Source organism: Colletotrichum fructicola (assembly GCF_000319635.2).
Source record: "Colletotrichum fructicola Nara gc5 chromosome Unknown KSG_Nara_v1_contig03, whole genome shotgun sequence".
NCBI classification, from domain to species: domain Eukaryota; kingdom Fungi; phylum Ascomycota; class Sordariomycetes; order Glomerellales; family Glomerellaceae; genus Colletotrichum; species Colletotrichum fructicola.
The window spans coordinates 2,816,817-2,842,638 of record NW_027094053.1 but is presented as its reverse complement, the minus strand read 5'-3'; the positions used below and the strand labels follow the sequence as shown (position 1 = coordinate 2,842,638).

Below are 25,822 nucleotides of genomic sequence, written 5' to 3'. Positions count from 1 at the left end.
TCGATTCTCAACCCATTCAATCCTCTGGCCACAACAATGAAGTTCCTCCAAACTGCCGCGTACGCCTTGATGGCCAGCCAACTTACTGCGGCTGCGCCTTTGACGGAAACAGATTCGACGAAGAGTATCATTGAATTTCGCACTCCCAACGATGCCTATGCCGTGAAAGCCGCGTTGGAGCAACGAACCAACGTATGCAGAAGGATCGGCACAACTCTCCGTACAATTGGCACAAGTCATGCAGTGTAAGTTGTCGTTCCGTTCTATACCAATACCATCAGCATATTCAGATTTGACTGAAAATTGATTCAGCGTCATTTTCATGACCACTGGATCTGACCTGGTTGAGACTGTTTGTCGTCTCGCGGGCGGCACCAACTGCGAGGATTGGGCGAAGGCAATCCGTCTTGGGTTCCTCCTGATCTACGGGATCGCCTCCGGCACCAGCGGTGCTGTGCCCGAGACCAACATGAAGATGAAGCGCGAAGAGATTGGCGAATACAGCGACGCCATGCGATCATACTGGGAGAATACTCTTATCGACACCGGCCTTGCATTTGACTCAGTCAGCGTCCTGCCGTTCGACGAAGAGGTGGCAGCCCTCGAGAAGCGTGACGACGCTGACCCCAAGCTTCTCGCTCGCATTCATTTCAGCGGTCTTGTCGACAGTGAGACGGGTAAGAAGCACGAGATCATTGCCAACCACTTCGAGGGCAACAATACCGTTTTGCACCTTCCCGGCCTGAATCAGGAGGAACTGGCATCTCGCGACCTGAGCAAGCGAGCTGGCGCAGCAGGCTTCAAGATCTCGTACACCACACGCAAGCTGTCTCTACTCACCCGCAGCCATCAGTCGGAGATGTCAGGTTTCATTTCGGCTGCCTGGGCCCTTGCTTCGGCAAACAACCAGTTGGAAGACTACATTGGCTTTGCCAGTACGGACCACAGTGCAAACTTTTACTACCGCATTATCCCTGAGCTCTACTCGTTTGGACTCAACTACGAATCAGTTGATATCTGTGGTGGCATGGCTAGCTTCTTGTAAGCTGTTATTTTCTGGTGCAGTCAGAAGAACGAAGCTGCGAAACGGTCTTGCTGGATACAGAAGCTCCAGAAAGGAGACAACTAGTTTGGTATTTACGAGGACGGGAAGGCGATGAAGGAATGGTAGTGAAGGTAGGTTATGTATAATCAAATAATCACTATCATCAAATCCGCTCCACATGCTTCCCACTTGTTGCCTAGGTTGCTTAGTGAACCAAGGGGTTTGTTAGTAATTCACGAATTTTACTATGTGGGCGAATACTTCTCGCTGCTCATGTGGGCGGGTAGTTGGTATTCGTACCAACGATAACAAAAACATGAATAATGCTGACGATAGCAATGCCGACGAAGGAGACAAAAGGAAGGATGCTGAAGAAGAAAATGACAAAAACAATAGAGTTACTCAAGCAGGTAGCTAATGAGAGTAGTATTGGCTTGATGGGAACCCGACAGCGAAGTCTTATTCACTCGTGTCGTGGAATGTAGCCTCAACTCGATCTCTCAATCTTTGATCATGTCGTAGTCAAGTAACACATCGAATAATTTGTATCAAGTGGTGAAAGAACTCACCTGTTCAACTTAACCACATTTTCCCGGCCAGCCTACTTCGAACAAAAGTGGTATAAGGATGACGGGGGTTTACACAGTTAGAAACGCAGGTGACAGTTTTTGGAAGTGCATCTAGATGAACAAAGCGACAGGAAACAAGCAGTGTGACAGTTTGTGCACAGTTTTCAGCTGGGCAAGGTACATTAGGCTCAATGAATAGTCTATGCAAGGAGTTATCATTAAAATTAGGATCTACAACCTTCGACATCGTGAACAGCCAATCCAACCCCAGGCTCAAGCATAAACATGCTCTTGGATGTAGGCGATCTCAGTTGCCCTGTAGTCATCCCTCTCAATGTAGCCAAGCTTGGAGTAGTTCGCGTTGAAGACCAGGTTGAGCGGCTGATCAGGCGTGTATTGGGGCCAAACAAGACCCTTGGTCCAAGGCCAAGGCCAGCCGTTGCACTGATTGGGGTCGGTGTCGTGGATGAAGGCCACCCACATCTTGCTCATCTTGTCGGCCAGCTGAACATACGACTGCGGCTTGCCCTCAAAAGGATTGGTGGCATACCCGAGACCATTGACGTTGTTGAAGACGAACGCGACCTCCTGGAAATGAGTGGCGCCGTAGATGGGTCCGAGGCCGTTGACGTACACGTTCCAGCGGTAAGAGTAGACGGGGATGCCGGCGTCAGAATACGAGCTGGCGAGAAGGCGTCTACCGCTGTGCTGTTGATAGTCTCCTGCGACGGCCGCGACACGCTTCCATTGGGAACCGAACGCAGTGCCAGTGGGTCGATCGGGATACGACGCTGGGATACCGACGGCGGGGTCATCAGGGTACAACTCCTTGAGAGCGGCGATGTGTGTGGAGTCGACCAGCAGACTGCTAGCGAGCCACGACTCGAACTGCTCCGTGGTGTTGATGCCCTGTTTGGCGTAGCCCGTGCCCTCGTCAAAGTTGTTGCCGAGAAGGAGCGGGACGGGAGCGAATTTGCCCTCGGCAAGAAGCGTCGTGGCCTTGTCGCTGATGAAATCGCCGTCAATGACAGCGCTGATTGTAGGGGCAGTGACGCTCAAAGGGTTGGTGCCGTTGAAGATGGCGTTGAGGGTCTGCCACGGGAGAGCGCGCACGCATGCCAGACGGTCGCTAGCATCAGCGCATCCAGTCTTGGCCAAGAGTGCTTCGAAGTACGGCTGCCAGGCATCAGCGCCGACGAACTTGGCGACAGAGCTACCACTCTCGAGGATGGCGCTGCGGAAGAGGTTGTCGTGTTGTCCATCATAGGCAATGAGCTGCATACCCAATGACCGTGCGCCAGCCGACTCGCCCCAGATGGTGACCTTGTCAGGGCTGCCGCCGAAGGGGGAGATGTTCTCTTGAAGCCATCGCAAAGCCAAGCGCTGGTCCCTGAAGCCGATGTTGCCCGCGCCGACGTCCTGAAGTTCCTGGCTGAAGAGGAAGCCCCAGTAGGAGAGACGGTAGTTGATGCTGGCAGCGATGATGGGCTTGTTCTCCTTGACGGACTGCTCGACGATGTAGCTAAGGTTGTATCTCGGGTCGCGAGAGCCGCCATTGACGTAACTCTGCCGAGGTGAGAGTCAGTGATGGCCGTCGTCTCAAGTTGGGAAGAAGTTTACTTACGCCGCCGTGAACCCAGATACCTACGGGGAGGTCATCTCCAGGCTTCGTGCCGGCCGGACGGACGATGTTGATCGTCAGGCAGTCCTCTGAGACTGGGTTGCCCAGGTTGGCAGTATCTGAACCATACCCAATGCACATCCATCCATATTCGGTAGCGTTCCTCGTCTCCTCAAACGAAGAGTTCAGCGGCTGAGGTGCTGCATAGCGAAGGGAGCCAATGGGGGGCTGCGCATATGGGATGCCCAAGAAGAAGTCCTGAGCGTACTCCTCGTTCCGGACACCAACATACGTTCCATTGGACAGACGCACGGAAGGAGGCGAAACGTCATGGTGACCCGGGAAGCACTCGGACAGGTCAAAGCCCGACAGGAGCACCAGAAGAAGGTTAATTGCGTTTGGACGCATTCTGGGCAGTTTCAACGTCGTCGAAGGGCTCGAAGGAAGGCTTCTAGAAGTCAAAAAGATGAGGAGGGTGGCAGGTGGCTGAAAACGGCGCGTCTCATGTCAATCGCAGAAGAACTGATTTTGAACCTGCAGAGCTGCACGTTGTCGAGCTAGCCGGGAGGCAAGGAGTCGGCAGCCAGTCGTGGCATTTTGTCAACTAATTGCCTCATCGCCATCCAACGGTCGACGACTTCTCCCGACATTGCCTAGAGACTAACGGTTGCGACGGCGTCGCTACTAGGTGCTAATTGGGATAGTAATCACCGATCGGTCGTGGGACTATCGATGAACCCTAGGTCGAATATACTCCCATGACACCATCTAGCCCCTTCCTCTGCCCCTCGGGGTGTCCTTTGGGGTCCGGGGATCGGGGAGGACCACGAGCCTTTGCAGGCCGTGTGCATGATTTTCCCTACCCAGATTGCGAAGAGCTCGCATGGCCCCCATGAGGGTTCGTCGTTGCTGCCAGCTTGCATTCGTGGCCCTTAATCTCATCTCGTAATTGCATGCTGTTGGTGTCTAGCGTCATTCCAACTTCTTGCGGACCATCGGCCAAGCGTTGCTGGTTTCGGCTTAGCATAGCAAAATGGTGAGACTACGCTACCGTCTAGCCACCTTCGCCCGTTGGTCAACGGCTAATGACTTCCAACTTGATGACCTCGGTTAACCGAGTCTAGAAGCCCCGGTTCATGTAAAACCGGGGGAATCCCACAGTCGCACGAATGGGATCTCGCCCCGTTTGATCCACATCATTTGAGTTCGACGCTAGAAGGTTTACCCCAGCTAGTGTGTAAGGCTGGGATCTCTTGGCCTGGCGTGATCTTTGGAGAAGAAAAGGGCGGAGTCTTCAGCTGGGTTGCGTTGGCTTGGAAATTGTTGCCTGATGCAGGTGGGAATCGCGTGTTGCAGAACAAAGGAATAAGGAAATATCGCATGCAGACTGCTGGAGAACATCGTTGGTTGCAAGAAATTTTCCGGGTGAGCGGGAAGACATCTCGATGACTGATGAGAAAGAGAGAAGAAAAAAGCAAGAATTACTCGTTGGTAAGATCAACCGAGTAGCGAGCCGAAGCCGACGCGTTTGCCGAATCTCCGTCTCCGTACAACCCGGCTTTTGCAACGCCACATTACTTGATTTGGTGGCCCAACATGCCGGTAGTCTAGTGAAGTGGTGTGAAGAAGCCATGGAAGGATGCAAATGCATGTTGGGAGTTTCGTGTGCGACTGCCAATCTCCCATCTGCCCACCGTCACCCTTGAGGTTGCACCCCCCCTACAGCCTGCAGGGCGACGTTCAAGCAGATGGCCAGTCGGCCGACAAATCGGGGCAGGAAAGCGGGAGACTGAACGCCCATCCGAACTCCGTATCTCTAACTGGGACGACTCGGCTCGCCCTAGCGCACACACATGATTGTAACTTTCGCCCTGGTTTCGAGGGGGGCACATAGCGCGAAAAGAGTCGGGGACGTCTTTCCCAAAAACCACTAAACCAGCTGGTCTCCTCGGGGAGGGAACCTTTGTTGTGCCTGGGATACACCCTTGCAAGGAGCGCTGATCAGAAAAACTTACGAATATGCTGGTTTCCATATTATGAGGGTGCGGTGCACCTCTGCTGTTGGGGGCTGTTGGTTGAACTCTTGCGAGATCTGACGATTTTCAACCCAAGCTTTTGTCCACAGAAAACTGTGGCCCTGGGGCTTGTGCCGCAAAGCCGACGATGGTCGACGATAGAGGCGGCCGGCTGCTTGCCGCAACTTGGTCGTTGGTAGGCGCAAGCGCCATACTGTTATTCCTCAGAATATACTGCAAGATATGGCGTGGCAGGGGACTTTGGTGGGACGATCACTTGCTCATTGGCTCTTGGGTATGTGTGCCGCTCTTCTCGTATCTCATCATCACGAACGACCAACCTAATTGTGCTGCGTTGCAAAGGCTGCGTTGGCGATATCCGTTTCCATCAACTCTTACATCGTGTCACTGGGATTTGGTCGCCATATATGGACCATCAGCGACGAAAACCGAAAAGAGATCAACCTCTTCACGATCCTTGTCGCAACCTTCGGAATCATCGCGACGACAACGAGCAAATCGTCCTTCGCCCTCACGCTATACCGAATCGTAACCAACAACTGGACAAAGTACTTTTTGATTTTCGTTATCGTGTCGATCAACATCTCGATGAACCTAATCTGGATATTTGGGTTCGCCAAATGCACACCCCTGGAGAAGGTCTGGGATGGCAGTGTCCCCGGAACATGCTGGGATAAGACCAAGTTGGTTCGATACCAGCTCTTTGCAGCATGTAAGTTGATGACTATGATCACGAGACAACTTCATCGTGGCGTAGCAAAACTGACAAGAATCCATTCAGATTATTCAGCCGTCCTCGACTTTGTGCTGGCCTTTCTGCCCTGGCCGATCCTGATGAGGGCAACAATGAGACGTCGCGAAAGACTCGGTGTTGCCATCGCCATGAGCTTGGGTGCTATGTAAGATCTCTGATCCGGATCTCGCGGATAGAAAAACTGACGGGTTTCAGCGCCGGAGCTTGCGGAATCGTAAAAGCTGTTCTAGTCGTCTCAATGACTAGCACGGATATCACATACGATCGTGTCGACCTCACTATCTGGACCTTGACTGAACCTGCCGCCTCCATCATGGCTGTCTCAATTCCTGTCCTGTGAGTATATAACGCACCGTTTTACTGCATCATTTACTAATGTCTACACAGGAGAATGCTGTACCGCGAGCTGAAGTCCGCCTCGAGAAGTTACGGACGGAGTAGGTCACAGACGAATGCACTCGAAACGGCAAAGACGGCGAGGACGAAGCGATACGGACAGGGAACCCATTACGGACGGAACTCGGTTGTTGTCATGTCGACGACAGGATGGCAAGAATCACAAGAAGCCTTGCAAGATGTGGAAAGCGGTCAGACTACGCCGCGAGGCATTATGAAAACAGAAGAAGTCAGGGTACGGCACGAGAGGATGCCACCTGCAGGCGACAGCAAGAGCTCCATAGAGCTTGATACTTTTCGGTAGACCGGACTTTTGGGACCATTGGGAGCATGGGAAGCGCAAATGATACCTGGGCAGTATGCACCTACTTTTCGTTTTAGTAATGAGACAATGAAGACTTCAATTTGTTTTCAGAGTAATCTGTAAGGGATGTGTCATCGACAAATCAGTGAGACTTCAATGGGTGCCTTCCGACATTTGACCAAAGCATCTTCAATGATACTTGGCAGACTCAATTCTAGGTGGCCTCGCATAAACCCTGACTACAATGTGATTTGGGTGTTGCTTCAGCAGGGTGCTGATGGTTGGGCGGTCCAGAACGCCAACGCCTTTATGCAACAATAAGCTTCGTTGGTAATCAATCAGACAACGTCTCACATGCAAAGAAGAGAAACAAGGAACTCAGTTACACTCGTTCTCGTGAACATTTCAATGTGACCCTACCGCTACGATTAGAAACAAAACGCAAGTGGCACCCTGCCGAGCGCCCGAGAATACACCGAGTCGGCACGGGGTGGGGCGCGGCCCAGGCTCATAAGATTTCCGGCGGGCCGGACCGGGAGCCAGGGCCGGGCACCGGAGAATTCACAGGCACGTCATCAGCTTGCTCGAGTCAAGCGACAGTGACAATAACCGCGGTCTCAGACACTGAAGTGGAATATGCAACATGATGAAGTCAAAGTCAGGCCTCTATTATCGAAAGTCTAAAATTCGCATTCTATCCGTAAACTAATTCTGCGCTCCTTGACGGCGTGCTATCGCGTCTCCCTGAACTATGTCTCAAGTCTATAACCAATTACCCATATAATCAACAACGCTAAACTTTTGATGTCCATCTATCCTTCGTATCAAGTCATTTCAATCATGAATTAGTGCGCCATCACAGGACCGTTGACGACTCTGCCAACGTCCTTAACCCCGAAGATACTCGCGACAACACCAACACCGGCAAAACCAACGCAGCACCATAGACCTGTTCCGTATTGTTGCAAGATACCGTGCCCGTTCTTTGTATCGACCGCCTGCACAACTGCGCTTGCAACCGCAAGCCCAAACCCGCTGCCGATTTGAAATGCGGTGTTGATCATACCGCCGCAGAGACTCTTGACGTTCACTGGAACTGAGGCCAGGAGTACGACGGTGATAGTGCAGTACACGATTGTCGTTCCAGCGACACCGATGACAGTTGTAGGGAAGATATGCTTCCAGAAGTTGAGGTCATCGTCCCTCATAAGCGCGGCAGGCACTGGCGCGATAGCGCAAATGGCCATGCCTACAGCGAGAAGCCACTTGGGGTTGAATATCTCTAGCATGCGAGACATAGAAAGGCTGAAGATGAAGCCCGTGGCACCCATAGGAAGGAAACGAAGTGCAGTCTGGCCGGCGCTGAGCTTGTTCACTTCCTGCGCAATAAGGGTCGTGTAGTAGATGGTCGTCTGGTATCCGCCGTACATGACTGTCCAGAGGTTAGCAGATGTCTCTGAATCGAGAGTTCGTATGCTGGAGATGCAAGACTTACCGAATCCGCCGATCCACAGAGCAGCAAAGTTCTCAAGTTTCCACAGCGAAAGTGGCATGATGGGGTTGGCAACCTTCTTCTCAACGTAGGTGAAGGCAACAATCATGGCAATGCTAACAATGAGCAGAGCAATGATGAAAGCTTTGCCCCAACCGTACTCGCCACCGCTGGAGAGCACGAAGCTGAGCAAAATAAGCCCGGCAGTTGAGAGACCAGCACCGACAAAGTCTAGCTTGGGGCGCGAGGTACCCTCCATGCGGTCCTTGGGGAGGAAGAACCATCCAATCGTGCCGAGGGTGCCGGTGACTGCGACTGGGATGTAGAAGATGTATCTCCATCCCAGTGACGATGTCAAGAACCCTCCGAAGATTAAGCCTAGGCAGAATCCAACAGCTCCAGCGGCACCAAAGATCGTCAGAGCAAGAGTTCGGTCCTTGGCGACGAAGTAGTTGCTGATGATGCCCACCGCCGACGGTACTGTCATGGCGGCGCCGATGCCCTGGAGGGCTCGGAAAATTGAGAGCTGAATGAATGAGGTCGCGAAACCGTTGGCAATGGTCCAAATGCTCAAAGTCGCCATGCCAGAGCAGAAAATCAATTTTCTTCCGAAGCGATCGGCCAGAACTCCGGACAACAGCAGGAAGCCGCCGAAAGTCAAGGTGTAAGCCGAGATAAGCCACTGAAGCTCCCCGCTCTTGACGTCAAAGTCTTTCTGGATAGCTGGAAGAGCGATGTTCACGCCTGTCCTGTTGAATTGTTAGTATCTTCTCTTATGGGGCCTTTTCTGCCAACAATACTTACATGAAAACGTTGTCCATCAGTTGTGCGCCGCAGGTGCAGAGGAGTACAATCGCTCCACGGAAGGAGGCGACAGTGCCGACGTCTGGGTAAGCTTGCCCCGCGCCGATTTCGTATTCGGCCGGTGTCTGAGTACCGGACCTCTCTCCTGGGGATGGCGGTCCTGAGGCAAAGCCGGAGACTGGAGATGGCGGCCGCGTCGACTGCGGTGTCGTAAACTCGGAGGGAACTTCTCGAATAGTGCTAACGGGACCAGGCTTCGCCGCGCGAGGGAATGCAGGAAGCTCGAAGACGTGGTCTTGAGACTCACGCCTGTCTCGCGATCGGTGGCGGCTCAGGGCGGAAGCACTCAGAACGAGTTCCTCCATATCATCCGGGCGCTCATGCTCAAAGGTGACTCGCGAGGTCTGCGAAACGGTGCTCCTGCGTCGAGTAATAGGAAGACCTGGGAAACCGGGCGGCGGGACGAAGGTAGGGACCTCTTCGAGTGCTGAGGTACGGCGACCGAGAGACTCGCCGTCCGCGTCAACAGAGACACGGCGGGTGTCGAGGGAGTGCTTCTCGTGCGTCATCTTGTGTTGTTGTCTCCGAGCAGAAAGCTGGAATTTCCGAGACAAAAAGACAGGATTAACGTCAACGGTGAAAACTGACGATGCTGTGAAGGTTCATGGGCAGTCGTCGTTAAAATACGCTCAAATGCGGTGTGTGAAACAGTGCGGTCATCTTCCGAAGGCTCTCACAAAGGTTGCAGTGATGTCAAATAAATCCTTATCAGTTGGGCGCTGTTCGCCACATGGCAGGCTCTGCTCCCGACCTCAGGCGATTCACATGTCGTGATGCTCCACAGAGTTTCCACAGCTTTTGCGCGCCAATCCTACTCAAAGTTTCTCCAACCGTGGAGTTGTGGGAAACTCGAGATTATCTAATCTTGTAGAACAATCTGGACATAGGGTCCGATGAGTTGCTCGAACAGCCCTCGTTGACAGAAAAGCTTTTAGATAGCTTGGCATGGGGGTTCACAGACCATTTCAGGCTGCGATATCGCCAATTTGAAAATTTCATAGGGCTGAATGAGCTTCAAGAATGCTGAAAACCGACTCATGAATTTGAATGTCCGGCACAGGTTCCGCTCTCACAGCCGTCATCGGGGTCCACTTGCAAGACTTTCACAAGGATCCAGGCGCTTGCGCCACATGCCGCTGACGCTTGGTATTTCCTATCCTGCTCAGACAGGCAAGTTTTCGGCGCGAACCCCCAAGCTCCTTGTGTCTCTCTGGACGGTATCCCACCTTATGTTGCTTCCAGGTGCCCGCTGCCCTGATTTTAGCACCCAAAGCCCCTCTGGTTCCCTGTCGATCAGAACCCTTTTGCGCGCCGCCACGTCTTGGGCGACTGTCACCCTGCGATGCACCACGATGAACTTGCATCGCATCACATATTTTTGAAAGGCCACCGCTATTTCCAAAACCAATCGGAACATTCTCCAGCAATTGCAGATTTCTCTGAGCTAAAACATCCCGCGATACCCTTGCCACGTGGTTCTCCTGGAAGAATGGTTCGCTATCACATGTCTTGTTGAGCTGTTGAGAAGGGATTTGCAGCGTTTGTGAAAACATTGCAGCGACCAATCAAGAGTAACGCTCGGAATTGTGCTCCGAGAGCTGCAAAATATTCATCCAAATCGCCTGATGCCCCCCACGCTCGCACCCTGTCGAAGATCACGATATTTCACGCGATAATATCGAAATTTTGCGGTTTGCCCTTTGTGATGTCGGGCATGAACGAGCTCGCGGCCCGAAAACACCAGGATAATTGGTTGACAAGACATTGTCCCTCGATTGCGTCTCAACATCCTGTCAGTCTCACCTCATTTCTCGCTGAATTCAAATAGCCCTTCCGAATCACTAAGCCGTATGAACTGGGCCATTCTCTCAGCTCCAACACTGTCTTCCCCTCCTCCGCTGATGCGGGACATCGTGGATCATGATCGGTGCTCCATCGCCTTCTCCACAGTGAATGTTCAGGTGAGTCCCGGGGCGCCGGGACTGGGGATTCCCGTCTTAGTGTTGGAGCGCAAATCCTTCAGCAGGTTCAAGCTCAAAATATAGCAAGTGCATATAAAAGACAGGTCCATAGAGATGGACGTTTGTTGACATGAGCAGATCAACTTTGTGAGTGATAGTCAAGTTGAATTGGGACCCGCCCGGGCCACCCAATGACTGCATCCATTATTTGAATCCAGAGCGCATCAACTTCACATCCAGGTTATTCAATACGACGAGCCATAAGAAAGAAACTTGCAGATATGCAAAGGGGGAATAAGATTCGCTTTCCAGGCGGGTACTTCTAGCTAACCGGATGGACGACTACCATATTAGCCAATCATTCCTCTTATTTTTATTATCGTTACTTTTCTTGGTGTTATCATCCTCATTGTTGTCGTAAACGTTGTCCTGATCATTAATGTAGTCTGGTCTATTATGATCATTCGTCGTCTTGTGATCGTCTATTATAGTCTGTTGTCGTTGTCTACCATCATTGTCTGTCGTTATCAAATGGCAAAAGTCAAATGTAAATTTTAATCGTAACGCAAACGCGAGATTCTCAAGACGGTGAAGCATACCTCGACTTTGAAATTTAGGGTGTCTTGGTAACAATGAGCTCATACAATTCACCAGTTGTCAATTTGTTTCAGAAGAAGCCTTCAATTAGAGCAGTAGAGACTGCACTGTAACAGTAGTTGACTAAGTACAGTATCGTTTGGTTCTTTGGTAGGTAGTCTCACAGCGCCAAAACATCCCATTAACTCATCCATCCCATAACACGATTCATATTAGAATTAAGGGGGGGCCTGAGCATTGTAAAAACTGTTAGTCTTTGTCCGTTATTTGTTGACATTGTCTGCATTTACTTACAAATGTCGAGATATTGAGTCTGATCGCTCTTTAAATCAAACAACGCAGCACCAGGCGTTGTCGCTGCTCTGGATTTCTTTGCACTCGCCCTTGTTGATACAAGCGCCGGCGCAGGTGAATCGGCCGTTCCAGCATCCGAGAATGGTCTCAGCGGAAGCAGTGGCGCTCAACAGGCCGAGGGTGAGGAGAATAGCGTTGAACTGCATCTTGTGGTCGAAGGTATGGAGTCTGGGAAACGACGTAGAGATGAATGAAATGAAGAGAGTGGTGTTGAGGATGGCAACTAGACTGGAGCTGGGAATTGCCTGTGGTTATATAATGTTGAGAGACTCAAAGTAGAAAGTCGGGCTTCAAAATTATGGCACCATTCTCACGAACTCATCGGTATGAGGTCAATTACTCCACAATTATTCGTGCGAGGGTTGTGATAAAAAGGTCAAATTCCAATGATGCCATGATTTAATCAATTTTCGACGCCCCAGTCAACATTTTTAGCTTCAGCATGATTCAGTCGAGTCGACTAAAACCTTCACCGCACTTTGCTCGGTGATGGACTACCGCCAACCGGATGGAATCTATTTTCAGGCCTTTGCCGTATGCCTGACGATATTGAATTGTACTCATTATTGAGCTACATAGTCAAGATTACATCGACGTTGTTCCCTGTTCGAGGTGTTTAATCTCCTCAGTCTATCATTGCTGTCGTGGACAGCGTACATATTGTCAGACTCACGGCGTCCAAAACTCTGCTTGACTTATGAATGACATAGGAGTCCAGGTAGATGGCCTTACTTCCGAATCTCGAGCGCAATACTGAACAAAGTTTATTTTTCTGGGTATCAGTCTCCTCGAACACTAGGGGCACTAAGTTCAGTCAAGGACTGCGATAATGAATCACATCTTCCCTAGTCATCCCATCGGGTGCCAGTGGGCTGCAGTTCAAGGAACCTCCGGTTTTCTCTAGCTTCTCCCAACTACACGGCTTTCGATCAGCTACAAGGAAAGTTTTCTATTTACTCTGACGAGTTGGAGCTCCGCACGCGGTGGATTGTAATTCAGTGACACCCGGTGGGATAATGTACCATGCAATTTCGACTGAAACTATGGGGACCGTGAGCATTCTCGGGTTGCGAGTGGCATCTCGAGTCGGTGAAAGAAAGTAGCAAAGCCCGTATTGACTAGAATCCCAGTTACGCCAGAAAGTATGATATAAAGCCTCTCGTCGATTGTCTGCCTTCACAGTTGCGTTATGACTTTCGCTGTTCCTAACACAGCTAAACAGTGGCGGTGTATGAGGATCATTCCATTTTAGATGCCAAGGATAAATCACAAGTGAGCCCAAGTTGAGCCTGGTTGTATCTTACATAAAGAAGGGCTTCAAGAGACACTCAGTGTGTGTTCCTGTCGCCCATAGTCAAAAGCCTGGCTGCAGCCATTTGGCCCAATGCAAAAATACTCTCCGCACTCCGCAACTCCACAACGGTGAAAGAAACACCCATCTTCTGCCGGATCCAATTGCGGAGCTCCACCGTCACCAAAGAGTCCGTCTGCAAGGGTCGTGACAGATCAACCTCTTCATCTTCTCTCATGCCGAAACCCTGCAACGCCCCACCAATCTCTTTAGCCAGAAATGCCCTTGCATTGTCTGATTCAAGATGCGACGGATCAAGGTGACTTCTTCTCAAGAAAACGTTCAGAGTGATTCCCTCTTCCCCCATTTTCTCAGTTCCTCCCGTCAGTCCTGTATTCGACAGGAACCCCGAACGTGGATCTTTCTGCCATCCGTTTCGACTGCTGGAGGTAGCTGATGATCTCATGCCGACGGCAACTTGACCGCGACTTGAGAAGCCATTGACGTTTTGAATGGCGTGAATCTCTTCTTCGGATACTGGCTGAGACCGTCTGATCATCAACTCCAAAGCATCAAGAAGGTCCTGTTCGTGCAGGCAATGTTGCTTCGTCGCCCGCAGGGCTTCAAGACGATTCTGCTCCCTCGCTAAGACGCCAATATCTTCCATAATGCCAATGTCGAGAACTGAGCAAGCCAGTCCGTTGGAGTGGCGATACTGCACGAAGGCGTCAAGAAAGGCGTTACCTGCTGCATAGTTTGCCTGACCAATCTGACCTCCAAGACCCGAGAGCGAACTGAAAAGAAAGAAGAAGTCAAGGGGCTCGCTTTGGTGCTGCTGCAAAGCATTGTGGAGATTCCAAGTCCCCTGCACCTTCGGGTCAACTGCTGTTTGCCACTGTTCAAAGGTCATGTCGGTGATGTTGATATCCTGTAGTGTGGTTGTCAGTTTCGATCAGTTTTGGCGGCATTGGAAATACGAAGGGTGAGCATACCTGGAGAACCATAGCTGCCTGCAGCAACCCAGCGATCGGACGGTTTGCCGAGTGAACCATTTTTGCAACATCATCCATGTCATTGACACTCCCAGAGATCGCTTGGACAACACACCCGAAAGCCCTCAACTCTTCAAAATACTCAGGATGACCCTTAGCTGACTGCTCAGCTGACCTCGAAAAGAAAATGAGCTCTCTGGCTCCTCGCTCGACAAGAAATCTTGCCGTGGCCTGGCCGAGTCCGCCGAGCCCACCGACAAAAACATAGGTTCGATCCGAGCGGCAGGTCATGGACGGTGTCAATGAGCTGGCCGGGAGATGGCAGTTGTCTAACATATCGGTCTCAGACACTTCAGAAAGCCCTTTGTGACCCCGAATCTCTTCACTGGAGGCTTCACTCGACTCTTGCAAGAGCTTTGAGACTTCGACTGAATGGAAGCGACTGATGTGAAGCAAGCCTTGTGAAAACACATACTCCGACTCTGGATCCAAGTCACCTCCATTGATACGCTGTCCGAAGCTGTTGAGTATGGTATGCATAACTTTCCAGCCATTGGCGTCAAATGACTCAAGCTCCAAGGTGACAAAATCCATCGAAAGTTCCCTGCGAAGAGTTCGGGCGAGGCCCAATACCAGGGAATCATTCGGATTCTTGCATTCGATTTGGCAAGCCCCGGTCACCCACAGCACCTTCTCATCTTGTGCCGAAAGAATGGTCTTCTTGAGATCTTCCCATCCTTGCTGTGACATTCCATGGATGAAAGAGCCTTCAAGATCCAAGAGGCTCACGACTGGCTGTCCCCAGGGCAGTTCCTCGCCTAGGACGACGAAGTCGAGATCTACACCGAGCCCACGAAGAGCCTTTGTTGCATCTTTGACCAAATGATGGGCTGGGTCCTCGCAAATGATGCTGATTCGGTCGGTCTTCCAGTGGTCCGAGAAAGGGCGGGCGATGGTCATGCGTGAATAATCGCCCAAGAGCGTAGCGGCCGAACTACCATCGAAGCCAGCATGCTGTAGCTGATCTCGAAGATAATTTTGTAGTTCCAGATTCTCCGACAACGAAATCGACTGTGGTAGAAGGCCCGTGACATATTGGAAAGTTCTTGATGCTGAATTGGTCTGCCCGAGTATTATGCGCCCCGTAGACTTCAGCAATTTGCGCATCTTCTTCAAATTGGTTCTCGAAGATGATACTGCATCAAAAACAAGTATCACATCAAACGACTCGTTTCTGAGTCCCTGAGATATGAAGTCAGCATCAGTATTGAGATTACTGTACTTGGCAGCGGGGAAATTTCGGAAACAGTCCTGCACCGGAGTAGAAGGTTCTGACGATGTGCAGGCATAGACGTAGTTTCCGTAGAGACGGTCGCCAAAGCTATCAGATGAAAGAGCTGACAATATCTTGTTGATGGTAGCGGCAGTGTCGTCGGAACCACCGATGTGCAGAACATTCATGTTCGGCCTCTTGTGACCCAAAAGTTGAAGGAAAGATGTGAGATCGATGTCGCTAGGAGTTTCCGCATTTTGAGCCATTGATATGGCAGAATCTATGGCCTTGATAGCGTCTGGCCTGCCAGTGAAGCACGCTGCAGCATTCGTGTACACACGATGGACGGCCAGCGCAAGGCTTTCCGTGGGTGTGCCCTTGCAAGCTTCTAGCATGTCTGCGATGAGCGCCTGTCTCAACTGAGGAGAGGTGTGTGCGATATCAAATGCACTGGCAAGATCTTGGTGTTCTCCAGCCACAGCCTTTCGGTATGTTGCATCCAGCCAGCTCTTGAAGTCGACGAAATGTGGTTGCGTTGCCGGGAGGAACTGCAATTGCGCTCTAGACTCCACAATACATGCCAGCACCAGCTTCTCCAGGCTTCTGGTGCAAGAACCAAGGTCTTGGTGACGAAAAATAAGAGAAAGGTCTAGGAAGTCAATGTCGGGTTTCCATTCCACAATAGCGCCGGCATGGGGATCCTCGGCCTGGATGTCAGAGCTACCAGCAACAGGCTCCACCTCAAGACCTCTGATGTCAATGACAGTTTCACCATCAGATACTCCAGTGATGTAGCTTGATAATTTCATCAACGAGTTCTCAGTCGCTGTCGCTTCGAGGTGTATCTTTCCTGATGGTCTGCTAACATACAATTCCTCGATGTATGTAGGAATCGCCATCTGCTTGAAGTTTTTGCTAAGACCACGACATGATGCGACCATCGCAAAATGCATGCTCGAATCAAGAGCTGTGGGATGAATGGCGTAGGATGCCATTTCGTAGTCTGATAATTCCGTTTGCAGAGATGCAATGGCTGTCGGTTCGGTAACATGGGAGCTAGCATCGGCAAGGTTGCGGAACCTGGCACCGTATTCCAGTCCAAACCTCTTCCAGGTACTGTAGAAGGAGTCCAAGGAGACCTTGCGGGGAAGCTTCACAACTTCTGTGGCCTGGTGGCCTGAATCAGAGCCAGCTTTGCACTCGCCCATGGCATGTCTGACCCAAGTGTCACCGCCTTCACTAAGCGAAGAGATCGAGAACTCGTACCATTCCGAATCCAGATACGGCGTGGGTGGCGGAGGATTGAGAACAGTGACGAGCTCGACCGGACGGTCGTTCAGCACCAAAGCGGAATCAAACGTGACATGCCCGAGGGTGTAGTTGACGGACCCTTTCAGTTGCTTCAACGCTTCCCCAATCATGGACACAAATCCTGCTGCAGGAAATATGTTCTCTCCGAGAATCATATGATCTCGGATCCACGGAACATCCTCGACTCTGAGATTGCATCTCCAGGCAGGACAAGCATCGGAGATCTCCTCAACCCGAGTGCCCAACAGCTCGTGATGGTCAAACTTGCGCAGACGCCAGGATCTAGAAAGTCTACTCTCGACCCAATACTCTTTGTCATAGTGCCAAGGGTATGTTGGTATATCTGTCAGAAAGTTCCCGGCTGGTGTAACTGCGGCGAGCTCAATACTAGCGCCAACTGACCACAGCTCTCCTGCGGTCTTCAAAACACAGGATACCGCATCCTCATTGCGGACTAAGGTCGGGACATACTGAGCGACCCGACCCTTGCTGTGCAAGATCTGCCGTATAGGGCCAGCGAGGGCGGAATGTGGACCTATCTCCACGAAAGCTGCTGACTTGAAATCGTCGAGAACAGACTCAACTGCTGTGCTGAATAGAACTGGAGAAACCACGTTTCGTACCCAGTATGAGTGAGACATATCGTTGTTCAGTATGCCTGTGACCGACGAATAAAATGGGATTTTCGGTTTAACTGGCTGCAACCACCCCTCCAATCGTCTTGTAAAGTCCATCTCTGCTGTTTTCATATGTTCTGCCGGGGATATCTGTCAGTGTGGCTGGAAAGAAGTAAGGAGCATGCAACTCACGCGAATGGTACCCGCACTCAACATGAAGGCTCCGTGCTAGCACTCCAGGGTGTTCGGCCATGATGTCTTTCATCACGTCTTCAAGCACATCTGCCTCACCAGACAACGTCACGCTGGCGGGTGAGTTCTCACAGCCGATCATAACACCTGGGCGGAGAAACTTCTGAACCTGACTTCGACCAAGTCCGACTGCGGCCATGGAGCCTTTATGGGCGGCTTTGATGAGCAGGGTAATCTGACCTCGGTGGTATGCAATGCGAATAGCATCTTCAGCTGTGATTGCTCCACTTGCATAAGCGGCGGCAGTTTCTCCTGAAGAGTGTCCGACAACGGCATCGGGTGTGACACCCCATGATCTGAGCAAATCCACAAGAGCGACCTGGATGGCAACAAGACATGGCTGTGAGAATTCCGCCTCGGCAAGTCTGCTCTGCTCTTTGGGTGCTAGAAGTAGATCTGATTTGATCAGTATTGGAGCGTGTTCAATTTCAAGGGGAAAAGTTACCTTTCAATTTCCATTGCGGGGGATCAGACAGGCTTGCCAGCACGCTGTCCAAGCGATTGATAGTCTGTTGGACTAGAACATTCTGCTGAAGCAGCTCTTTTCCCATTTGAGCCCACTGAGCTCCCTGTCCTGTGAACAACCAAATCAGGCTTGGCGGGTTATTGTTTCGCTTGGTTATCGAGGACATCTGGAAAGGGCCATTGGCGTCTGTTACACAGAATGCGCGATGCGCGTGGGTCTCTCGTCGAGTGTTCAGAGACCAGGCCACATCTCCCAGGAGTTGAGTTTTTCGATCCAGATATCGTTCGACATCTAATGCTAAACGGCTGACCGAGTCTATATGGCGCGCAGAGAAGGTGAGAAGACGATGGTTGGAAGTTCTGAGGTTCCGGTCGTGAACACGGCGAGAGGACTGCACGCCAAAACAGGCAGCTGACTCGAGTAAAACCTAGATTCACGGTCAGAATCTCACCAAACAACTTGACATGGACCTACTGACGTGCGCATTAGAACCGCCTATCCCAAAACTATTGACAGAGGCTCGTTCGAGTCTATCTGATGGCCAGGGCAAAGGCGTTGTTGGCACCTTCAGTTTAGCACGTTCCCAAGGAACTAGATCCACACATGAGCATTCGCCACATCTTGATTATTGCATAGAGTAAGCTTACTTGCTGTATTAGGCGTCTTGAAGTTGATATTGGGTGGGATTGTCGAGTTTTCCAATGCTAATACCATTTTGATGATGCTGGATAACCCCGATGCACCTTCGCCATGACCAATATTAGGTTTGACCTAGGACTGATGTGAGCATCGGACATTACTGTGCAACACTGTTTGCCTTACCGATCCGATGTAGATGCCGTGATCTCCCCAAATATTGGCAACCGCGCCGACCTCAATAGGGTCGCCAACCTATAAGTTACACAAGACCGTCAGCTCGACATTTTCACATCCAGAATGGTAGAGCAGTGAGACTTACAGAGGTTCCAGTTCCATGGCACTCAACCATCGCAGTCTTCGACAAGTCCGTAATACCGGCTATCCGATGCCCTCGTCTCATCAGTCTCTCATGACTCTGGGAACTTGGTGTGGTAAGACCCGGGGTTCTCCCATTGCCGGACAGACATGTAGACCGAATGACCGCCCGGATGGGGTCGCCATCCCGTACGGCATCCGAGAGCTTCTTAATGTAGACTACAGAAACGCCTTCTCCTCTTGCAAAACCATCAGCTTCGGCATCAAAGCTTTTACAAGAGCCCATCGGAGACAGTACACCCTGTTGATGCATGACTGTCGTATCTTTTGGAGTAAGAATGAGGTTGACGCCACCGACTATGGCAGAAGTGCAATCGCCTCCATGCAGGTCCCTGCATGCCATATGCAGTGCAACAAGAGAGGCAGAGCAAGCGGTGCGGACCACAACACTGAGCTTGAGTTTAGCTCAGATAGTTCATGAAGGCTCACGGTGTTGGACTCACCTCGGTCCGGTCAAGTCGAACTCATACGAGGCTCTGTTTGCAAGGATATAATCTCCATATACATCAGGTCGAACTTGCTCGAGGCTCTGCTCGTCGCGAGACTCAAGCTGACTCCAGTCGTCGCCCATGGTGCCAACATAGACGCCAACATCGGTACCCCTGAACTTTGTGGTTCCGGAACTCTGAAGAGCCTCGTAAGCAACTTCAAGAAATAGTCGCTGTCGAGGATCCATGCGCTCAGCTTCCTGTTTTGTGAAAGACCAGAAGCTAGGATCCACATGTGCTAGATTCAGTTCCTCGAGGAAGTAGCCAAACTCCGTTGGGACATGGTTGGGTCTGCCCGGACCATACCAGGCTTCGACATTGTATCGACTCTTGGGGACGCGGCACCGTCCACTTCTGCCATTGAATAGAAGGTCCCAGTAGTCTGCTGGGGTATGAATATGTCCGGGGAGCCGCACTCCCATGCCGATAATAGCGATTGGCTCATAGAGTCCCGTTGCTGTACCTTGATCATCAACGGGTACCGGCCTTGAATAGTCAGATTTCGTCCACATGCTGTTCAAGTTGTGCAGAAGTACCGAAACTTCTATAATGGCGATTGATGACAGAGCTCAGGCGTATTGGGTCCAGTATTGGGCGCAGAAATCTCTGAGTAATATGTTTGGGACTTTGGAAGTGCCGAAGGATCACACGACACCACCCCCGAAGACCTCTTGCACACTTTATCTTATTATGCCGGAGCCTCAAAACGGATCGGACTTCGTCAGAACCGAGCAGACCAATGGAAGGGAATTCTTACCTGGGGGTCTGCGGTTAGCGGCAACGATGGAGACATCGCGATACACCGAAGTTCCGCCCATGTCTCTCCTAGCCACTGCACTTCTTCACCAGGTGCGGATAATCAACTTCGCATCACTGCATGCAATCCCAGGCACCCACCCATCTCCAAGAGGAAGTTCAGCTGCGGCGGCGCAGCAGGCACATGTGCCTCAACCAATCGTTTGGACGACATAGCAACCAGAACCTGTGGCTTTCTCCATTCTTAGGTCAGATCATGTCACGCATTCTTATGACGATTCCGGGAAGTCAGCCCTTTGGCTGGAAGTTTTGCAAATCTTGGCTGCCGAGGCGTAATGTGCAGGTCATGTTGGCAAGTCTAGTGCAGAGAGTGTCACTCTCACCATCTATTGGGCCCCCGAGCAGATTGCCCAAAATAAAAGCGTACATATCTGATCTAGCGTAAATGCAAGACACGGGTCAGTAGGATTTTGAAGGATTGCGACTTTTAACGGCGCAGCAAAATTGAGGTACGCTTTCTGTGTTCTCCACACACACCACACCTACAACGTGCATGTTGGCAGCACGAAGCTGGCTCCCCGGGGCTCCGCATTCCGGAAGGGCTGCACGATGTTGGCTATTCATTTCTTCGCATTCGTCAAATTCTTCATCGGCTGCAAGGCAAGGAACGAAGGAAATGGCAACAACTCCGAAGACTCGGCGACGTCCAGAAACACTTGTCTGCCTTGCCGCCAGCTGATGAGGTATATTTGGGCCGTTGGCTCAGGGCTTACTCTTCTTCATTCTCAGTCATCTCTACACCCTTCCTGCCATCATTGGAACGCACTTGTTTATACCATCTTCCAGCCGAGGCAGTCTCGAGATTCGGCAGAATCGGGTGATCGACAATATCCGCCCTCGGCCTCTGATTCTTCAGCAATCTCTCACCGAAGCGGATCCTCCCTTTGACAAAGCGCGCCCGAACCAACACACCGGACTCTCCTGCTTTGCCGATTCCCGCAAAGAAAATGGCTGGTATCTTTGCGCCAAACCCTGTCCTGCTGCATGCACGTTTACGGCCGGCCAGCCTGGCCTGCATCGATCTCGCAACCAACCGAAGATGGATGTATGCGGAACTCAACGCCGACATACAGCGCGCAACCGCGGTCTTGTCCGCATACGCCGTCGAGGCCGGTGACAGGGTTGCCACTGTGTGCATCAACAGTGTTCATCAGATCATACTTCAACAGGCCTTGATGAGGCTTGGAGCCATCTTCGTTCCCCTCAATTGGCGCCTGGCCCAGCCCGAGCTTTCTAAGCTGTTGGACGACTGCACGCCAACAATCATTTTTACAGATCGAGACCCACCCGAGCTACCTCTTGGCTGCCGCCACATTGAATTTTCTAGATTCTGTGAGGAGGTCGATAATGCAGACCCCGGACGCCGACTCCAATCAAGGTCGTCACAGGAGACGAGCATTATTCTTTACACTTCTGGAACGTCGGGCACGCCGAAGGGTGTGATTCTGACTGCGCAGTCCATACTGGCTACCACTCTCGACTTCAGCGTTTTGACAGAAGCCGATACGGGATGCGTCTTCCTCTGTGACGGGCCGATGTTCCATTTCATGGGTCTCATTGCGCAGATCTGGCCACCTCTTATGCGAGGCGGCACGCTGCTCGTGTCCCCGAGATTCAACCCTGAAGCGACCAATCGCCGCCTGAGTGATCCTCAGCTTGGAATCACACATTACTTCTGTGTCCCTCAGATGGCGGAGGCGCTAAGTAGAGCAGTTAACTTTGACCCGTCAGCATGGCTCACCCTCAAAGCCCTCTTCACGGGAGGTGCTCCCAACCCCCCAGCGCGCATCAAGTGGTGGCTTGACCAAGGCATTTGTATGGTTGATGGGTATGGTTCAACAGAGATGGGAACGATATCTGGTATGCCGCTTTCTCCCGAGATGATCATCAAGAAAGCTGGCTCTGTGGGTCATCCAGGTCCATTGACTTCCATTCGCGTTGTTGATGACCAGGGTCAGCCACTGCTACCAGGGGCTATAGGAGAAGTTCTCGTATCTAGGGATATCTCAAATCCGATTTACTGGAACAATGTGGAAGAAGACATCGCGAGTTTGACGCCAGATGGATGGTTCCGGACAGGTGACATTGGATGGGCGGACGAGGACGGCTTCATTTTTCTTGTCGATAGGAGGAAACACATGTTCGTCTCTGGAGGTGAGAATGTCTACCCAGCGGAGGTTGAGACGATTCTAACTGAGCATCCCGATATCTTGGAGGTCGCGGTGGTTGGAGTTCCTGATGAGACTTGGGGTGAAGCTGGGCGGGCGTATGTTGTTACCTCGTCTGGATCTCGAATCCCCCAAGCGGACATGGTCATGCATTGCCAATCTCGCATCGCGCGATTCAAAATACCGAAAGAGTTCGTTTTCGTGAACGGACTGCCGAGGACAGGGTCTGGGAAGGTTATGAAGCACCTTCTTGGCGAAGATACTGTATCTAGACTCTAAGTGAGATATTTGAAAAAGAATTTGGAGTTGTTCACGATCTGTACAGGGTGAAAATGACGTTAAAACTGAATTAAACTCGAGCGCTTAGATGAATGAAGAAAGTCATGCAGAAACCCAAGTACGTGCTTGTTTCAAGGGCAAAAAGTTATCCCACCATAGTATCTATCACAAATCAGTTCAATTCAAACGAGCCCAGAAGCAAAAGATTGCGCCGAGGGGGAATCGAACCCCCGGCTCCCCGACGCTGCATGATGGCAACGGAGAATTTTACCACTAAACCATCGGCGCTGGACGTTGATTGTCGCTGTGGAGATGCCTGTGGAAGCCGACCTGAGGCCTAGGTTGTGTGACACCAATGTTGCAGCTTCAGCCAGCCTAGTGAACCTCCTGAAAACCCACGATTTCGACGAGCATGGAAGCCCTAGAGGTTGCCAATCTTTGATTGCCTATGGTAAGTTCTTACATCATCCGTCCACCGATCGGCGAGTGTCAGATTGTGGGGAAGGGTTGCGCTCGATGTCTGGTTCGGTACCGCGGTTTGGGATGCACCCTGAGAGGATTCCCGAAGGATGGATTGAGATGTCTGACTGTGCCCCAAGGCACCATGCGCAACGCCGGCGCAGAAAGCGTTTACTACTTTTGGTCAGCTTTCTAAATCCAGCGACCCGTTCCGCCTGACAAGAGGGTGGTAAGACAAGAGAAAGCCAATGAGCACGACGACGTTCAGCCAACGCTTGTCACTCAGAGACAAGTGCTTACCGGCCGACAGCTGAGCGGCATCGCCATGTAACCTACTGCAAAACGCTTATCAACGACTTCAATGGCCAGCTACGGCCGTAATGCACCAAGAAGTCATCGTCTCCGAAGCTCCGACACCGGCTTGCTCTTCTGACCATGAACTCGTCTACTTCGCCCGAAGCTGTGCATCCAGAATGACAGCCCCCGGCTTCATCATTCTACATTTGGTCATCATCCGCTAACCCCCAAAGTCCTGCCTGAAGCGCCCGTATGTCCGTCAATCACAGCGCTTTTGGGCTCCACCAACGACAGCATGGGCGGCCGCCCCCAACGAGAACCAACACGAGCTGATGCATTTTGACGACCTGCACATGTCGGTCTAGACTTCTTTGCATTTTCATCCTGTTTTGGCCCCAACGCCCAGCAATTCGGGCGCCGAAGGGCATGCCGTCACTGGAGCCTACGGGGCGCGCTGCGCCATCCAAAGCCTCAGCGACGAGTCAGTCAGCTGGTTCTTACAGGTACACAGATGTATCGATCTTGGTTCGACAATCGTGCAGCGTGCTCCCGCCGATTTTCCCGCCGGGAAGATCCACTTGGCCGCCGTCATCCGAACTGCTGCGGTCCGCCGGTCTCGACAAAGTTCCCGCCCCTTAGAGCCGGTGTGATCTTCACACCGACGCTTCGGCGACGTCGACAAACAGGTCTACTGTGTTCGGAAGCAATTGCTTGAAGATGGTTGATAACAGCTAGCTACATAGCTCTCGGTGTTAACTGCCCATCTGATGTTAGATTCTAGATCAGCAGCGGCTACCTGTGTATTGACAACCATGGAATAAGTTGGCTCGGCTTTGTATTGTACTCGTAAGCCGGCCTAGCTAGTAACCGTTGTGCGAGTATGCAGTTGGTTGAAGCATGACTTGCATGTGGCATCGAGCTACCATCAATGCAAAAGGCATGAAGTTCGCATCAGGTAGGCTGCCAGCTGATTCGAGAGAGTACTGTTTCATTCAGGTTGAAGTTTCCGAACTACCTTACTAAGGTTGGGGTAGTAAAGATAATTGAAAGGACACTGGGAACGACGACGATAGGAGTGATAAAGGAAGACGACAGTACAGACAACAGGTCCCTAGGATGATTAGAATGGACTGCCTATTTTTCCCATGGTTATACACTTTACTCTACTTTACTATTGTCGAAGTAATTACTCATCTACTATTGTCGTTATCGTTACTAGCTTCGTTGTGATTACTGCCGTCGTCGTCGTCGTCGTTATTTTTTTGTCGTCATCGTGACTATCGTCGGCAACATCAGAAGTTGAGTGTAAAGGAGATATAGCCCTAAAAACGCATGAAAACAAGGAAGTCTCATTAGATTGAAGCTTAGTATTACTTATACTCTGCCTAACTAGCTAAGTGTATTGCCTGGACAGCAAAACGCATTCAAAGACAAACGGTGCTCAATGTTAGTGCACCTGTTGAGCAACATTAACAGAGGCTCCTGGTTACGAAAAGAAAAATACTAAAGAACAATCGGTCAAATACGGAATTGTCGTCGAAGCGTTATGAAATTCTTATTATTGTAGTTGAAAGAAAGTAGAAAGGTCGGCGCAACCGATAGGCCATAATAACGACGACGAACGTCGGGAATGTGTGGTCCGGGTGAGATACGCTGGCAAAGTTTTCAAATACCTTGTTGGTTCAAAAGTTTGCTACGTTGACCGCCAGAAATTTCTTGCAAAATATCTCAACACTAAAGCCGAAGTCATGCAATTCATCGAATAAAGCAGTCGTCGATTCTTCTCTCCTAATCAGCAACCATCCACTGAGGTCAGAATAAGACAACAACACCTACGATGTCGCCGGTAATAGCTATGGAAAGTAAGTCTCAATTTCCACGTTGGTTTCGGCCGAAATCCTTCAGGTGATTGATTCAGTTCAAGCCGCCGCAAAGCCTCCAAACATCAGAAACCTCCAGCTTCTGTCCACGGATCTGCACCTTTGCGTAGTTGACTACTTGACCTCATTTGAGCGAGCGGCATTGGCCCTCACTTGCAAACCAATGCTGTTGAGCCTCGGCTCAGAGAGCTTGACACTGCAAAAGCGTTCCGACTGTCGGCGCGAG

At 51.2% G+C, this 25,822-nt stretch overlaps 6 protein-coding genes across 6 annotated transcripts; 3 read left to right on the top strand and 3 right to left on the bottom strand.

Annotated features, from left to right (window-relative positions):
• Positions 1–36: 36 nt before the first annotated feature.
• Positions 37–1,045, top strand: CGGC5_v005562 (uncharacterized protein; the record flags this gene model as incomplete). The annotated part of the gene is made up of 2 exons (XM_032030500.1): positions 37–245; positions 313–1,045. The coding sequence occupies 2 exons, from the start codon at positions 37–39 to the stop codon at positions 1,043–1,045; spliced, it is 942 nt and encodes a 313-aa protein (XP_031890311.1).
• An 842-nt stretch (positions 1,046–1,887) lies between these two features.
• Positions 1,888–3,643, bottom strand: LIP4-4 (Lipase 4; the record flags this gene model as incomplete). Its single annotated transcript, XM_032030501.1, has 2 exons — positions 1,888–3,180; positions 3,239–3,643. The coding sequence occupies 2 exons, from the start codon at positions 3,641–3,643 to the stop codon at positions 1,888–1,890; spliced, it is 1,698 nt and encodes a 565-aa protein (XP_031890316.1).
• Positions 3,644–5,398: 1,755 nt separating this feature from the next.
• Positions 5,399–6,725, top strand: CGGC5_v005560 (Satratoxin biosynthesis SC1 cluster protein 4; the record flags this gene model as incomplete). Its single annotated transcript, XM_032030502.1, has 5 exons — positions 5,399–5,545; positions 5,614–5,983; positions 6,053–6,170; positions 6,221–6,361; positions 6,413–6,725. 5 exons carry the CDS (start codon positions 5,399–5,401, stop codon positions 6,723–6,725), a joined length of 1,089 nt encoding a protein of 362 aa, XP_031890317.1.
• An 845-nt stretch (positions 6,726–7,570) lies between these two features.
• CGGC5_v005559 (putative MFS-type transporter) lies at positions 7,571–9,590 on the bottom strand (the record flags this gene model as incomplete). The annotated part of the gene is made up of 3 exons (XM_032030503.1): positions 7,571–8,157; positions 8,221–8,966; positions 9,022–9,590. The coding sequence occupies 3 exons, from the start codon at positions 9,588–9,590 to the stop codon at positions 7,571–7,573; spliced, it is 1,902 nt and encodes a 633-aa protein (XP_031890314.1).
• Positions 9,591–13,321: 3,731 nt separating this feature from the next.
• Positions 13,322–20,209, bottom strand: gloL-2 (Highly reducing polyketide synthase gloL; the record flags this gene model as incomplete). Its single annotated transcript, XM_066151470.1, has 10 exons — positions 13,322–14,212; positions 14,277–17,614; positions 17,670–18,125; positions 18,175–18,622; positions 18,674–18,786; positions 18,843–18,966; positions 19,018–19,086; positions 19,154–19,388; positions 19,443–19,598; positions 19,653–20,209. The coding sequence occupies 10 exons, from the start codon at positions 20,207–20,209 to the stop codon at positions 13,322–13,324; spliced, it is 6,387 nt and encodes a 2,128-aa protein (XP_066009264.1).
• A 1,251-nt stretch (positions 20,210–21,460) lies between these two features.
• fadD13 (Long-chain-fatty-acid--CoA ligase FadD13) lies at positions 21,461–22,752 on the top strand (the record flags this gene model as incomplete). Its single annotated transcript, XM_066151469.1, has 3 exons — positions 21,461–22,417; positions 22,472–22,667; positions 22,730–22,752. 3 exons carry the CDS (start codon positions 21,461–21,463, stop codon positions 22,750–22,752), a joined length of 1,176 nt encoding a protein of 391 aa, XP_066009263.1.
• Between the last annotated feature and the right edge of the window lie 3,070 nt (positions 22,753–25,822).